At 49.4% G+C, this 15,226-nt stretch overlaps 1 protein-coding gene across 1 annotated transcript in view; it reads right to left on the bottom strand.

Moving 5' to 3' along the window:
- The window catches only part of C7H14orf132 (chromosome 7 C14orf132 homolog), a 54,101-nt gene extending 48,348 nt beyond the window's left edge, over positions 1 to 5,753 (bottom strand). Inside the window, exon 1 of the mRNA XM_047738863.1 lies at positions 5,495 to 5,753. Coding sequence (XP_047594819.1) covers positions 5,495 to 5,521 — 27 coding nt within the window. The 5' untranslated portion in view covers positions 5,522 to 5,753. The remainder of the gene's footprint in view (positions 1 to 5,494) is intronic.
- Between the last annotated feature and the right edge of the window lie 9,473 nt (positions 5,754 to 15,226).

The raw sequence follows: 15,226 nt of genomic DNA, 5'->3' as shown, positions 1-15,226 counted from the left end.
CCAGCCCTCTGCTCTGTGGGTCACCCCACCCCATTCTCCTCCACGGCATGAGGTCAGCTATCTGGCCCTAGTCTCCCACTCCCTCCCCACCTCTCCCCCCACCAGCCAAATGCCCTGACTTGCAAACCCCACACCCAACAGGAGACACTATTTCAAGCTCTATTCCATTCAACCCTTGTGCATGCTAATCCCTCTGCCTAAATGTCCTCCCTCCTTCTTTGTCTACGTAACAGCTAGGCATCCCTCGGACAGCTCAAATCAAACTTCCAGAACCCTTCCCTGACCTGTGGGTTAGGTACCTTGTCTGGCCCTTTACCCAAACCATGTCACATATCACACAGCAGGCCCATGGCCTTCTCCTCCCCAGAGCTCCGGGTCTGGCCTGCAGGAAGCTGAAGGACTACGTGAACAGTTCCACTGGGAAGGCGATTTTGTGCCCATTTCACAGATGATGAAACTAAGGTGTAGAGAAGTGATCTGCCTCCTGCCTCTCAAAGACCGGAGGCCACTAACCCAAGAATCAAGATTCGGATTCTTTGTGGGTGTTCAGATGTTATTATGGGGTAAACTGTGTCTCCCCACAAAACATGCTCTTGAAACCCTAACTCCTGATACTTGTGAGTATGACCTCCTTTCAAACTAGGTTCTCTGCAGGTATAGTCAAATTAAACGGAGGTCATCAGAGTGGACCCTAACCCAGTATGCCGGCATCTTTCTAAGCAGAGAAGAGACACAGAGACACACCGGGCGGGTGCCAGGTTTGCTGAGGGAGAGATCGGAGAGATGCAGCCACAGGCAAGGGGCCACCAAGGGCCACGGGCAACTCTGTGAGGCTGAGAGAGGCCTGGAATGGATTCTCCCCTGGGGCCAAGCCACTCGGTGCCCCTTTTTTAGGGCAGGAAACTAATAGAGTCCTCCTTAGGAACATGTTTAAAAATGGACATAGGGGCGCCTGTGTGGCTCAGTTGGTTAAGCCACTGCCTTCGCTCAGGTTGTGATCCCAGAGTCCCCGGATCTAGTCTCGCATTGGGGGTCCCAGCTCAGAAAGGAGTCTGCTTCTCCCTCTGACCTTCCTCCCTCTCGTGTTCTTTCTCTCTCTCTCTCTCTCTCTCAGATAAATAAATAAAATCTTAAAAAAAAAATGGACATAAACATGGGGCCCTTGGGTAGCTCGGTCAGTTAAGTGTCTGACTTGGGCTCAGGTCAAGATTTCAGGGTCCCGGGACTGAGTCCCACGTTGGGATCCCTGCTAGGTGGGGAGTCTGCTTGTCCCTCTCCCTCTGCCCCTCCCCCTGCTCATGCTCTCTCTCTCTCTCTCTCAAATAAACAATCTTAAAAAAAAAATGGACATAAGCACAACACTCTGTGTTCAGGGACTGAGGATCCCCTGGGGCTGCTCCATGGCAGGGCTCTGGGTTCCCCCCGCACCCCCGCACCCTGTCACTGGGTCTGCTCTGAGAGCTGGTGAACCCACATGCAGGACAGCCGTGGGGTTTGGGCTCCACACCTGGTCCTCCGCTTGCTGGCTGAGCCATCCTGGCGCTCCCCTTCTTTCCTGTCTGCATGACGGGACTCGCAGAGCCACCTCCCCGACTACGGGTCTCCCACATGTGGCAGGTATGGGCAGGAGGAAGGGGGAACCTCAATTCTGGAGCAAGTCTCCACATTATCATTCTGGGTCTTCCTTTTTAAGTTGCTGAATCCATACTCAGTTGACTTCTGGGGACCACAGGATCTTTTGTGACCTGAAAGGGACCAGGGAGCCAAGGACCTGTTCCATCCAGAGGAGGGGGAGGGAGACAGCCCTAAGTGTGGTTTTAGCTTTGAGCCCCCAACCAGACCACACACTGGAATCTTCTGGGGAATGGCAGAAAATACTGACGTCCGATTCCAGCTGAGACTCTGAGGGGAGCACTGGTGGGGGGGCACAGGTCTTCCAAGCTCCCAGGGGATCCTCATGGCAGTAACGTTGGGAACTCCTGAGTTTAGACTAGTCACCGTAGGGGTGGCACAGAACAAACACAGGACTGAGCTCGTGTGTCCTGTGTGTGCTCATTCAACCCGGCCTTATAGCCTCGAGCACTCCTCACCCTCTTGTTCATTTCTGCCCACGTGGCAGGTCCCTTAAATGTTCACTCTCTCGTCTCATCGCAGAGGTCTCAGGCTCTCTGCATTTCCCCTAGAGCAAGCATTCTAGGAGTCATCAGTGGACACTGCAGTCTCCTTAAAAGCTAATCTCGGAGATTCCAGAATGCCACTCACACTGCCTTCTCCTGGTCAAGAAAGTCACTGATGTCAACCCAGATTTAAGGGCAGAGGAACCATGATGGGGAGGGAGGGAACAGGGCCATCTTTGGAGTAAGAGCCACCCCACCAATGACACAGGGATTTGGGGCTCAGTCCTCAATGTCTGTGCTGTCCTCCTCATCCCCAGCTCCCTGGGCATCTGCACAGCCCTGCCCTTCTGGCCACCACTGACCATAGAGAAATTGGTGCTCAACCTGCCAGAGGGTCTGGGGACCCAGGAACTGTGCAGAGAGGGGCTAGGGTGTGTCCAGGGTGGAGGAAAGGGTGGCTGAGCACCTCCGGGGCTCAGGGGTGAGGTTGGGTCCACAGCTTCTTCCCTGCCCCCTCACACAGCCCCACGCACCCCGCCAGTGAGGGCGGATCTGCGGCTGGGGAGTTGCGGGAGAACTGGTGTCCACTCCCTCCATCCATAAAGCATGTCTTTGTAATGCTTAGTGTTTGAGAGGCCACTCTTTCTGAAATGGCTTATATCCTCTGGGCCCTTTAAAGCCAGGAGCAGGAATCACAGTCCACAACCCTGAGGAGGGGGAGGAGCTCTTGGAGTCCCAGGGAGCTGGCTTCATTCCCTCAATTAATCAAGCTGGTGGGTGCTTCTGGCTCCACTAATGCCTCCAGCCTCTCTGCTCCACCGGGGCTGGGATCTTCCCAAAGTACTGTTTCAATTATAAACCATTCCCTGTTCAATGACCTGCAATGGCTCCCACAGCCCACTGATTCATGTGAACTTCCCAGAGTTGGAACCTCTGTGACCAGGCTCCAGTCCCCCTCTCCCAGATGTCCTCTGCTCCTACCTTCCCCCTTTCTGAAGGAGTCTGTGACTATATTCTGGGCCTCCCTCCTCCTGCCTCTCTGCCTAGAGCCCACCAGGGGAGATCTGCCTGAAGTTCTACTCCGTCCAAGTTCAAGTTCTCCAAATCCTGACGATGACAGGTGTTTGGCGGGGAGGGGCATCCAACACAACAAAGGCACTGTTTTCCTGTTCTTGCCTTTTCACAATACACACCCATCTGGTCTCACCCCCATCCAATCACCTAACAGAAACTTGCCGAAGGCCTACTATGTGCCAAGCGTCTTGGTTGGCTCTGATCCCCTGATCCATTCCCCCTGCTGGGGATGGCCTGGCCCATCACTTCTCCAGTCCTCTGTAAGTACCCAGAAAGAAAACCTACATACATCCCCTTTCACTTTGTCGCCAGCACCCCGTCCCACCCCATATGCCCGGCACGGAGCTTGGCATGAGCTTTTCAGCACTTTTGCCAAACAAGTAGATGGAGGCATTAATATTTCCCTGTCAAACTGTCCACTGGTGATGTGCGGGGACATGCACTGTGCTGGCAAATTATTTAATCTTGTTTCATATCCTGATCTCTGAAAGAGGGAATAACAGTGCCCATGTCACAGACTTGTCCGGATTTACTATAATACAGTGTGCAAATGGTGGGCACACAGCAGGCGCTCCATAAACCTCAGGCTTTCTCCCTAGGATGGCTCGTTGTGTTTCTGTTCCTTGCAACTGACTCGGGACTGAGCATGTCACCAATGCCCAAATATCTGTTGGCAGGAATACACTGAGCACACAAAACTTGAGAGTAAACAAAAAAGAGAGACAGAGAAAAAAGAACCCAATCTCTGTGCGGGCTCTGCCTACAGATGGTGGAAAGTCCTATGTTTATTTTGTCGGGTTACCATAGCAACCTCCAATGCTCCAGCCAGCCCCAGGGTTAGCGCTGATCAATTTATCTCATCTCGTAACCATGGATGCAAGCTGTTTGGTGGGATCCAGAGGAGGCAGGCAGAGACAGGTGTGTGTGAACTCCTGTCTCCCTAGACATAAATCTGGTGAGGCCACTCCAGTTAACCCTTAGCTAAAGTCACCACTGTCTACAATGATGCCCACATGACAATATTTATAAACAAGGGTTTAGGAACAGGAGACAGAAAATTAGGCAAAGAAAGACCAGTGTTGCTGACTGGAGCAAGGCACATTTTGGAAAACTAAACAAGAGGCTGCCTAGAACTGGGATCTGGAACCATCCTGGGGATTCCCACATCCTTCCATGACTGTGTTCGCGATCTTGTTGTCCATACAGCCTGGATTTTGCTATTACTTTTTCAAGAGGTTTCCACGGGGGGCGGGGGGGGGGACTTGGGGGGTGGGAAAAGAAAGTGTTCTCTTCAAATCCATCCCCTGGAAAATTAAACAGCAGCGGGGCCCCTGCTACACATGCAGGGGACAGAGGGACCCCCGGTGGCCTTCCTTCCTCTGGGCTCCCAACATAAGCAACTCATAGAAGGGGCAAGGTCCGAACGTGGTATACTGGGATTTACTCGTTTAGACCCAATGCGGTCTTCCCTGGAGCCAGACGGTCCTCGGCACTGGGTCCCGGGAGAGGCCACAGGCAGCTCTGCAAAGGGGGTGTCTGCCTGTCTTTGTTCTAGCTCAGGAGAGCTGAGCACGAAAACATAAAGACCCAACGCTCAGAACTCCAGGGGACTCTCTTTCAGCAGGGATCAAGTGATGAGAGGTCATCTGTTTTTTTCCTGACATTGGCAACCTGTTTTGTGTCAAGGGAAGAGTTACGGTCGCGTTGGGCACTGATGCCTACAGACTCCCTACAAAGGAAAAAGAAGGATAAAAGGATAGTGGCGCTCTGGAGCTTGGTTGGTCACAGAGCGGGTCTCACCTCCTTCCTCAGGCTGCGGGGGCTGTTGTCTCCACTTAATGGGGGAGACTGAGTGGGGGGCGCCCGAGGTCTCCCGCGTCTCGGGAGGATAGGGAATGGAGAACAGCGAGGGTGCCCGCCCACCCGGGTTTGCACGGATCTGGGCTGCACGGCTCTGAGGGAAAGGCCCGGGTCCTGGAGAGGAGACGGCAGGTAGGGGATGGGCCGGGAGGGGTCGCCTCGCAACGCCCAGACCCCTAGCAGTCTGGGAAGAGCTCGGCCCTGCGCTCTCAGGACGCACGGCCGGCCCCACCCCCCGGGAGCCGCGCTCTATGCCTCGGACGCGAGAGATCAGGTCGGGGATGCCCGGCTCCGGACAAAGGACTGGGACGTAGATCCCCGGCGGGCGCCGCCGCCCGGCTCGAAGCCTCCCCGCGCCGCCAGCGGTGCAGACAGGGCGAGCCCGTGGCCCCGAACCTCCCCAAACTTGCAACCCAGGGAGCGTGGGGAAGCCTCCCCGTTACCTGTGCGGCCATAAAGGACAGATCCATGGTGTCGCCGCTGCCGCCCGCGCTCGAGTCCTCGCTGCTGCCGCTGCTGCTGCTGCTGCTGCGGGTCCAGCCGCCTGCACAGCTGCCCGGGAACGCGCGGAGCCGCGAGCAGACACCTCGGATCCTGCGGCCCCACGGACCTCAGCAGCCTTGGCGTGGCGGCCTCGGTGGGCTCTGCGCGCTCCGCTCCAGACCCAGACCCAGCAGAGGCAGGGAGCGGGGCGGGGCTCGGGGGCCCGGGAGCCCCTCCACGTGACCGCCCCCAGCCCCACCCCGAGGGCGGAGCCCGGCGGAACCCCCCGCGCGTCCCACATCCTCTCCTGCGTGGGGGGCCAAGGGGGGAAACTGAGGCCGGGGTCGCCCAGCTGATGGGAGTAAGAACTTGGGCCTGGACCCCAAGTACAACGCTGTTGGCGCCCCGTAGGGGCTGGCGTGTCTTGCTTGGGGTTTGAGGGTCAGGGTGACCCAGCTTTCCTTGCCAGCTCTGTGCCCAGAGTTCAGTGTGCCTCAGGCCCTGGAGCTGGGCGCAAGGAGATTTAAAAACTAGCTTGGCTTGTTCTTTATTTCCTTGCCTTGCCTCACTTTCTGAGCAGAACTAACTCTAGGATCCGTAGGAGTAGTGAGAGCCGACGGCCATGGTCATGGCTTCTCCCGGAGCCCCTGGAGGGGAGGTGGGCAATGATGGAGGTGCAGAGACCTGCCCAAGGTGGTCCTCTCTGCTTGTTGAAGACTGTACCCCGGGATGGGGGGAGTGGGCAGACCACTGGGCATCTCACCTAGAAGACGCTCTGCAGACCTAGGGTTTGGACAATTGCCCACCTGGCGGGCCTGGCCTTGCTGGGGTGGTAGAGGGTGGGAGGCATCCTGACCTCACCCCAGACTCAGTTGTGAAGGAAAACAGACAGGACAAGAAAAGAGGGATTGGTGGACTGGCATCTGTCTCTGCTTGTTTAGGTTTTTCTAAAACCCAAAATTCCCCCTGAGCAACACCTTGTAGTGCATACTACAAGTACCAGTACAGGGCTGTGTATCCTTGGACAAGAGTCTCCCCTCTCTCTGGGCCCCAGTTCCCTCATGCACTGCAATTTCCTGAGTCCATTCTTGTTTTCTTTTCTTTTCTTTCTTTCTTTTTTTTTTTAAGATTTTATTTTATTTGAGAGAGAGTGAGAGCAAGAGAGATCACAGAGGCAGAGGCAGAGGGAGAAGCAGACTCTCCTCTGAGCAGGGAGCCCAGTGTGGGGCTCCATCCCAGGACCCTGGGATCATGACCTGAGCTGAAGGCAGACGCTTAATAGACTGAGCCACTCAGGCGCACCCCCTGAAGTCCATTTTTAATGCTCATTATGTCCTTGCCCTGAACCAAACTCTTTAACTACAATGTCCTTGAATAGAAGAAACATTCTAATGTTACCACACTCTCTGAGTAACAAGGAGGACCAGAGGATTTAAAAGGCTGTCAACAAAATCTTGAATGGAGGTATTTAACTCACCCTATTGATGTATAATTTACATAAATGTATCTATTTTACAGGTCCATGTCAATGAGTCTTGATACATATATACACCTTGTAACCAGAACTATAATCAAGATACAGAACATTCCACTCATCCCTCCAAGTTCCCTCTTGTTCTCTTAGGGTCAATACCCACCATCCATTGCCAGCCTCAGGTAAACATTGATCAGGTTTCTAGCACTACAGTAAGATTTATCTTTTCTAGATTTCTATATAGATGGGATCATACCAATTATTGTTTTTCTTTGTCTGGCTTTGGGGTTCAGCCATGGAGACTCATTCATGGTGTGGCATATGTAGATAGTTACATTGTGATTACTGAATACAGACCCTGTGTATATGGACCAGTCTTGTTTGTATCTTTTCTCCTGCTGATGGACACTTGAATTGTCTCCAATGTTTTGGCTATCATGACTAAAACACTGAACATTGGCTACAGGTCTTTGTTTCCATTTTCAAAGGGCAATGGCTTAGTTGTGTATTGGTAATAGGCCGCCAAACTGTTACAAAGTGTTTGTACATTTTATATACCCACCAGCAGTGTAGGAGAATTTCGGTTGCTTTGTGTTCTCACGGAACACTTGGCATTGTTATTAACAGAAGCCGTTCTAGTGGGTGGAAAGTAGTACTTCATTATGGTTTCCATTTGCATTTTCCTGATGACAAGGATCTTGAACATCACTTTAACTTACTCACTCTTGGATGTTCATATATTTTCTTTTGCGAAGGGTTGGATCCAGCCTTTTACCCACTGAAAAAAAATTGGATAAATTGTCCTTTTATTAGTAAGTTGTAAGAGTTCCTTATGTGTTTTGGAAACAAGTTCTATGTCAGATATATATACCGTACACAGTCTCTCTGGGCCTCTGGTGTTTTAATCTTCTTAATGGTGTTTTGTTGTTGTTGTTGTTCTGTTTTGTTTTTTTCCTGAAGAAAAATTCTTAGTTTTGATGAAATCCAATTGATTTTTTTTTCTCTTTTATGGTTCATGCTTTCTGTAGCCTAAGCAATCTTTGCCTACCCCAAGGTCATGAAGGTTTTCTCTGTTTTTTTTTTTTTTCTCTTCCCGAAAGTTTCATACTTCTAGCTTTTATGTTTAGGTCTCTGACCTATTTTTGTTTTTATATACAGTGTGAAGGGAAGTGTGAGGTTTTTTTCTTTTTCTTTACCAAATGAGTGTCCAAGTGGGCCAACACCATTTGTTGTTAGACTACCTTTTCTCCATTGAATTACACAGGATGGAACTAGATTTAAGAAGACACAAATTTTAAGGTGGTACTCACTCTCAAATGCCAGCTCTGCACTTATGTGATCCTGCGAAGGAGTATCTCCTTAATTTTGATTTCTGAGCACCTTGTTGACATCTCCCATGGACTCCTAAGCACCTCACAGGCAGACCTGGCTGTCCCCGGACTGCCTCATCCAAGTGTGTGATGATCCAGTGAGGACACCCAGATCTCTGCCCTGAGTTCCAGGTGGGCATATCCACCTGTCTACTCAGCAACTTCTCCTGGTGGCTAATGGTATCTCGAATTTAACCTGGCCAGCACTGAGCTATGATTTCCCCCTTCTGTCCAGCTCCATCACAGACAACTAATGGCACTCCCCAGGTCCTCCATGTACAGTTCTGCATGTTGCACACTGCACAAAGGTGCCTGGCAGACAGGCAAGTAGGGGTTAAAATTCAGCTATGTTCCTCTCATAGAATCTTGTGGATGGATAAGGGGTTATGTCTATCCAGAAGAGGGTTACCTTTGCTCTTTTCCCCAGAGGCCTCATGAGGGCCAGTAGATCCAGTCTTCTGTCTTCCTTATACCCCACTAATCCTCTCATTCACTGTGCTCTGGCCACACTGAGTTTCTTTCTGTCCTAGGAACACACCAAGTATGATTCCCTGCAGGCATTCCTTCTGTTTGCAATTGTCTTTGTTATTCCTTCTGTTTGCAATTGTCTTTCTCCAGATCTTTCTTTTGATGGTTCAGGTTTCATTTCAAAAGCTACTTCCTCCAGGAAGCATTCCCTAGCTTAAGTAATCTGTCCTTAAAATAAAACAAACAGGGGGAAAAAAAAACCTTTGTTTTTTTTCCATAACATTTCTCCATTTAAAAAATTTATTTACTTGTTGGGAGAGGCAATCTGCCAGGGCCTTGAGCATCCCAAGTTTGTTTGTTTGTTTGTTTATCTGACAGAGATCACAAGTAGGCAGAGAGGCAGACAGAGAGAGGGGGGGAAGCAGGCTCCCCACTGAGCAGAGAGTCTGATGAGGGGCTCGATCCCAGGACCCTGGGATCATGACCTGAGCTGAAGGCAGAGGCTTAACCCACTGAGCCACTCAGGCACCCCAAGCATCCCAAGTTTTAAGTCACCTGCATGCTCTGGGTCCTGGCAGTTTAGCCTGGGGGAAGGGAATGCATCTATGCATGCTCCACTTAGAGGATTTGGGTCCTGGGGACAGTCTCCAGACTGCCCTTACGCCAATTACTGGTGTAGAATCCATGTGCGAAGACAACTAGGGATCCTGCTAGGGGAAATATTCCATTCCTTAAGAAGCTGTCAGTCTGAAGGCCACACAGGGGGGCCTGACCCTGACATTTGCTTTATCCAGGACCTAGATGGAGAGACCGCAGGGCACCAGAGACCCTGGAGGGGATGCCCTCCCTTCCTGGGAGGCCCTTAAAAGGGTTTAAGAATTCATGAGCTTCTCACTTAGTGGCTTGATCAATTATTCAAGGCCCTTCAGAGGGCAGAGATGGCCCAGGATCCACCTGTCCTTTAGCAGGCAGAGAGAATCCAGGGCAGTGGTGGAGACAGTGAAATGCACAGGAAATCCTTCTGTCCTTTGAGGCCTGGCTCACTATCTCTTCTCTGCAACCTTTGCTGTGAGACCCACTTCTTCTGACCATTCGAATGCTCCAAGGTGATCACTTTCAAAAAGTGATTCCTCAGCGTCTCGCCCCCCGCCCCCCATGTCTGGCACATGAGCTGGATTCTTCCTGAATCTCATTCTCAGGAAGACGGGCTGCAGTTGGGATTATACATGCTTCCTGAATGACTCTGATGCCAGCTTCTTTTATCTTTATCTTAAGCTTTCTCTTCCCCAGCCTCCCCAAGACTCTTATCAAATTGCAATTCAATGCCATTCCATTTAACAGGTGTTTTCTGAGCACCTACACTTTGCTAGGCATAGAATCTCTCATACATTGCTCCCAAACCTCAGAAAACATAGCCCCAGAGAAGTTAAGAACCTCGCTTGGGTCTCTCAGCAAATGTGGGCCAAGGCAGGATTTGAACCCAGATCCAGCTGATTTCAGAGTCCATGTGCCTTCTGTTCCCATCAGGGACCTATATTTTAAACAGGCCAGCATGAAAACAAATCATCATAAAGTGATGAAGAAGTCATTCATTCATTCTCTAATTCAACGAGTATCCTGTTGATCCATTCAGTCTGCATTTCCAGAGCCCCTGCCATGTTCTGGGCCCTATAGCCAGGCAGAGCTTCAACAACAGAGACAAGGAGCTGCCATAGGGTCCCAAGCCCCACATTTAGGAAGGCTGAAGAGTCAGGCTTGCCTCTGGGCTCAGCCACCTGCTGGCTGGAAGCCATCAGGCAAGCGACCTACATTTTCTGACCTACAGTTTACTCATCCCTAAAAATGGAAGGATTGAATGAGATGATGGAAAGAGGGTCTAGCACTATACCTGGCACATAGTAGGTGTGCTGTCAATAGAAGGGGAAAAGGAAGTTTAGTTAAAGTCCACATGTGGTGCCAGGCTGGCTCAGTCGGAGGAACATGCAGCTCTTGATCTTGGGGTTGTGAGTTTCAGCCCATGCTGGATGGAGAGATCATTTAAATAAATAACACTTAAAAAAAAAAGTCCACAGGGGAAAGGGAAAGTGTTAGCCTTATACAAGTGTTGCTCGTTTGCTTGTTTATTCTAGTTTAAACACGGGTTCTGCTAGAACAAGTTCACCAGAGGATTACAGAGCAAGAGATAGGATGGTTTCTTATTTATTCATGAAATGCACCAGCACCTAGCAAAAGCCTAGCTTAAATGAAGTATGCTGGGAACATTCCCTAAATGAACAAACTAATGAGCTAATAAGCATTTATGGTTGAATAAACAAAGGGATGAAATGAAGTCAGGGGCTTTAGGAAGTAAAGTGTCTCGATCTAGGCCCCCTCTCCCCTCCTTGGACTTACCTGCTTTCCTTTGCTGCTCCACACACATGGGGGATGATTTTTAAAATAAGCGAGTGCCAGATGTCGGACCTTTACTTGTTGTGGTACTCTTTCCTCTTTGATGCAGGGTTCCCAGATCATGGGAAAGAAAAGGGAACTTGGGGCAGGATTCCTGGACCATTGCCATGCCCACATCTCCTAGCACCATATCATATTATGGGCAGAGAGACCGTCCCTCATAATGAATCTTTCATCTACTCCAAAACAATGACGAAGCTCCTACCAAGAGCTAGGCACTGTGCCGGGCTCTCTAGAGGGTGAATATGTCCTCCCTGGGTCCTAGTTCCACAGGAGGGAGATGTACCCTGTTGATAAATGAAGATGACTATTTCCTCAATGTAAGCACAAGACAGACCTGCACTGTCCAATACAGTAGCCACTGGTCATGTGCGGCCACTGAGCTCATGAAATATGGCCAGTCAGCACAGCAATCAGACAAGAGAAGTAAAGCAAAGGAGAAGTTTAACTGGCCTTATTTGCAGCTGACATAATACTGTACCTTAAAAAACCCCTAAAGACCGCCCCTCCAATAATTAGAAGTAATAAATGAATTCCGTAAAGTTGCAGGATACGCAATTAATGCCCAGAAATAAGTTGTATTTCTATACATTAATAACAAAATAGTAGAAAGAGAAATTAAGAAAGCAATCTCATTTACAGTTGCACCAGAAAGAGTAAAATAGTTAGGAATTAATTTAACCAAAGAGGTGAAACCACACCTGTACTGTGAATGCTTAAAACAAAGATGAGAGAAATCGAAGAGGACATAAACAAACGGAAGACGGAAGAATATTCTACGCTCATGGACCAGGAGAATGAGTATTGTTAAGATGTCCGTACTCACCAAAGCAGTCTTCGAATTTCATGCAATCCTTATAAAAAGACCAACAGCATTTTTCATAAAACTAGAACTAATAATTCTAAAACTTGTATGGAACCACAAAAGACCCCAAATAGCCAAAGCAATCTTGAGAAAGAAGAGCAAAGCGGGAGGCATCACAATCCCAGTATCATCATCAAAACAGTATGGTTCTGGCACAAAAATAGACACGTAGATCAGTGGAACAGAATGGAGAACCAAGAAGTAAACCCGAAATTATATGGCCAATTAATCTTCAACAAAAGAGCCAAGAGTATACAATGGGGAAAAGCACAGTCTCTTCGATAAATGGTGCTGGGAGAACTGGACAGCTACATGCGAGAGAACGGAGCTGGACTATTTACCATCTACAAAAGTAAATTAAATACAGACTAAAGACCTAAATGTGAGTCCTAAAACCAGAAAACTCCTAGAAAAGAACATAGTAATTTCTCTGCCATCAGAGATAGCAACATTTTTCTAAATTTGTCTCCTAAGACAGGGGAAACCAAAGCAAAAATAAACACTTGGGACTACTTCAAAATAAAAAGCCTCTGTACAGTGAAGGAAACCGTCAACAAAACCAAAAGGCAACCTACTGAATGGGAGAAGACATTTGTAAATGATACATCTGATAAGGGGATAATATCCAAAATATATAAAGAACTGTACACCTCAATGCTAACAAACTAATCTGATTAAATACGGGCAGAGGACCTGAAGACGTCTTTCCAAAGGAGATATACAAGTAGCCAACAGACACATGAAAACATGCTCAATGTCATAAATCAAATCGCACATCAAACCCCAGTGAAATATCACTTTACACCTGTCAGAATGGCTAGAAACAAAAGGACAAGAAATGACAATTATTAGGGAGGATGTGGAGAGAAGGGAACCTGATGCACTGTTGGTGGGAATGGAAATTGGAGCAGCCACTGTGGAAAACAGTATGGAGCTTCCTTAAAAAAAAAAAAAAAGAAAAAAAGAAATACCGTACAATCCAGCAATTCCACTACCAAAGAAAATGAGAACACTAATTCAGAAAGATATATTTCCCCTTATGTTTATTGCATCATAATTTACAAGGGCCAAGATATGGAAACAACCCAAATGTCCATCAATAGATGAATGGATAAGGAACATGTGGTGTGTATGTATACAATGGGATATTAATCAGCCATAAAGAAGAATGAGATCTTGCCACTTGTGATAATCTGGATGGCCTTAAGAGAGTATTCTGTTAAGAGAAATAAGTCAGACAGAGAAAGACAAAGACCATGTGATTTCACTTATACATGCGATCTAAAAGTCAAGACAAGTGAATAAACAAAGAGCAGAATCAGACCTATAATTACAGAGAACAAACTGATGGTTGCCAGGGGCACGGGGACGGGAAACATGGGTGAAGGGAGCTGGGAGAGGCAGGCTTCCAGTTAGGGAATGACTAAGTCCCGGAAATGAAAGACACAGCATAGGGAACATAGTCCACGACACTGTAATAGCGACAGACGGCAGTTATACTTGTGGGAGAGTAGCGTAACGTATCGACATGTTGAATCACCACGTTGTACACTTGACACTAACACAACATTGTGTGTCAACCATCTTGAAAAGAAAAAAGAAAGAAAAGGAAATAGGGCAAGTCTGAATTGAGACATAAGTATAAAATACAGGATTTTGGAGACTTAGTATAAACAACTAATGATTTTCACTATTGATTTCATGTTGGAATGACATTTTTTTGGATCTACCGGGCCAAATAAAATGTATGATTAAGATTGATTTCACTTGTTCCTTTTCGCCTGTTTATGGGGCTGCTAGAAAATGTAAAGTTGTATATGGGTCTTGCGTTCTGTTTCTGGGAACGGAGCTCGTCTGCAGTGGCTGGGGTGGAATGCAGGAGGGTGAAGGGGTCTGAGACAGCTCTGTGGCCTTTAAGGGTGAGCTGGCTGAACAGAGAGGACAGGCAAGGTGGTCCAGCCCAGAGACAAGTTTCACCAAATAAGTCCACAGCTTCCCAAGTTGACAAAACAGAGAGGGATTTCAAATCCGGTCCCAGTTCTTTCCCTGACTGGGGAAGACGGCCACCGGTCCCACCCCAGCATCTCCATCCTCCGCAGGGAGCTGGGATGCAGAATGCCTAGTCAGAAACCCATGCACGGCTGTCCGTGTCTCTCACACACAGAGAGGAAAGTGTCTGCCTCTCCCCAAGCCCCCAGCTCAGTCTGGCCGAGATACCCCCACTTGCTTCCCTTCACAGGAAACATGCCCAGCTCCAGGCACTGCCTCCAGAAGGTAAATGCTGTTTCTGCTTCCACTGTTGGCTGTGCCTCCAGAGGCTGATGAACTGATTTTAATTAAAGCACTGATTGCATTGAGAGGAAGTGGTGGGGACAGTGTGGGTCTGCTGGGGAGGGTGGCAGGGCTGTGCGTCACAGGAGGATGCTTCCTCTACCAGCTCTGCCTGCCCCCGGGCAGCTGCTTCCCATCCTCTCCCCCAGGAAGTCACACGGATGGAATATGTTGATTGGTATCACACAGCCACCAGGCTGCCCCCATTTTCCCGGGCATCCATTGCCCAAGCCCTTTTGTGCCCACTCCTTGGCCACTCCAGGCAGAAGCCCTGCCAGGCCGAGGTGTCTGCATGTGGGAGGCACTGTTCAGGGAGCAGAGCAACTTGCCCAAAGTCATGAGCTAAGAAGCAGAGGGGCGGGACTTGAACTCAGCACCTGGCCTGGTGCTCTGTTGTCTGGCCCCGCTTCATAGCCCAACCCCTAGGGGACTTCCAGGGTCAGAGACCAGCCACGTTTGGCCTCTGATTCTACCTAGACAGCTGTGATCTCTGGGAGCCTCAATTTCTCCATTGTGTCAAATGGGGCTAACATCACTGACTCTGCAGGACGTGAGAATTGGATGGAAACCAGCACCTCTAGCTGAGCCCAGCACATGCCCTCATGTGTGTGGCTCCTGGTGACATCCTGGCCAGCCTCTGAGCTCCTGGGCATGGCTTTCCCACCCTCCTGGGTCTGCCCCTGCCAGCCTATGCAGATTGCTCTTTGCACTTCCTTCTGATCTCTCCGCTCTGGTC

This window comes from Lutra lutra, chromosome 7 (genome assembly GCF_902655055.1).
Source record: "Lutra lutra chromosome 7, mLutLut1.2, whole genome shotgun sequence".
Classification (NCBI taxonomy): Eukaryota; Metazoa; Chordata; class Mammalia; order Carnivora; family Mustelidae; genus Lutra; species Lutra lutra.
Note: the sequence above shows the minus strand (reverse complement) of the source record. Positions and strands in the feature narration are given on the sequence as shown.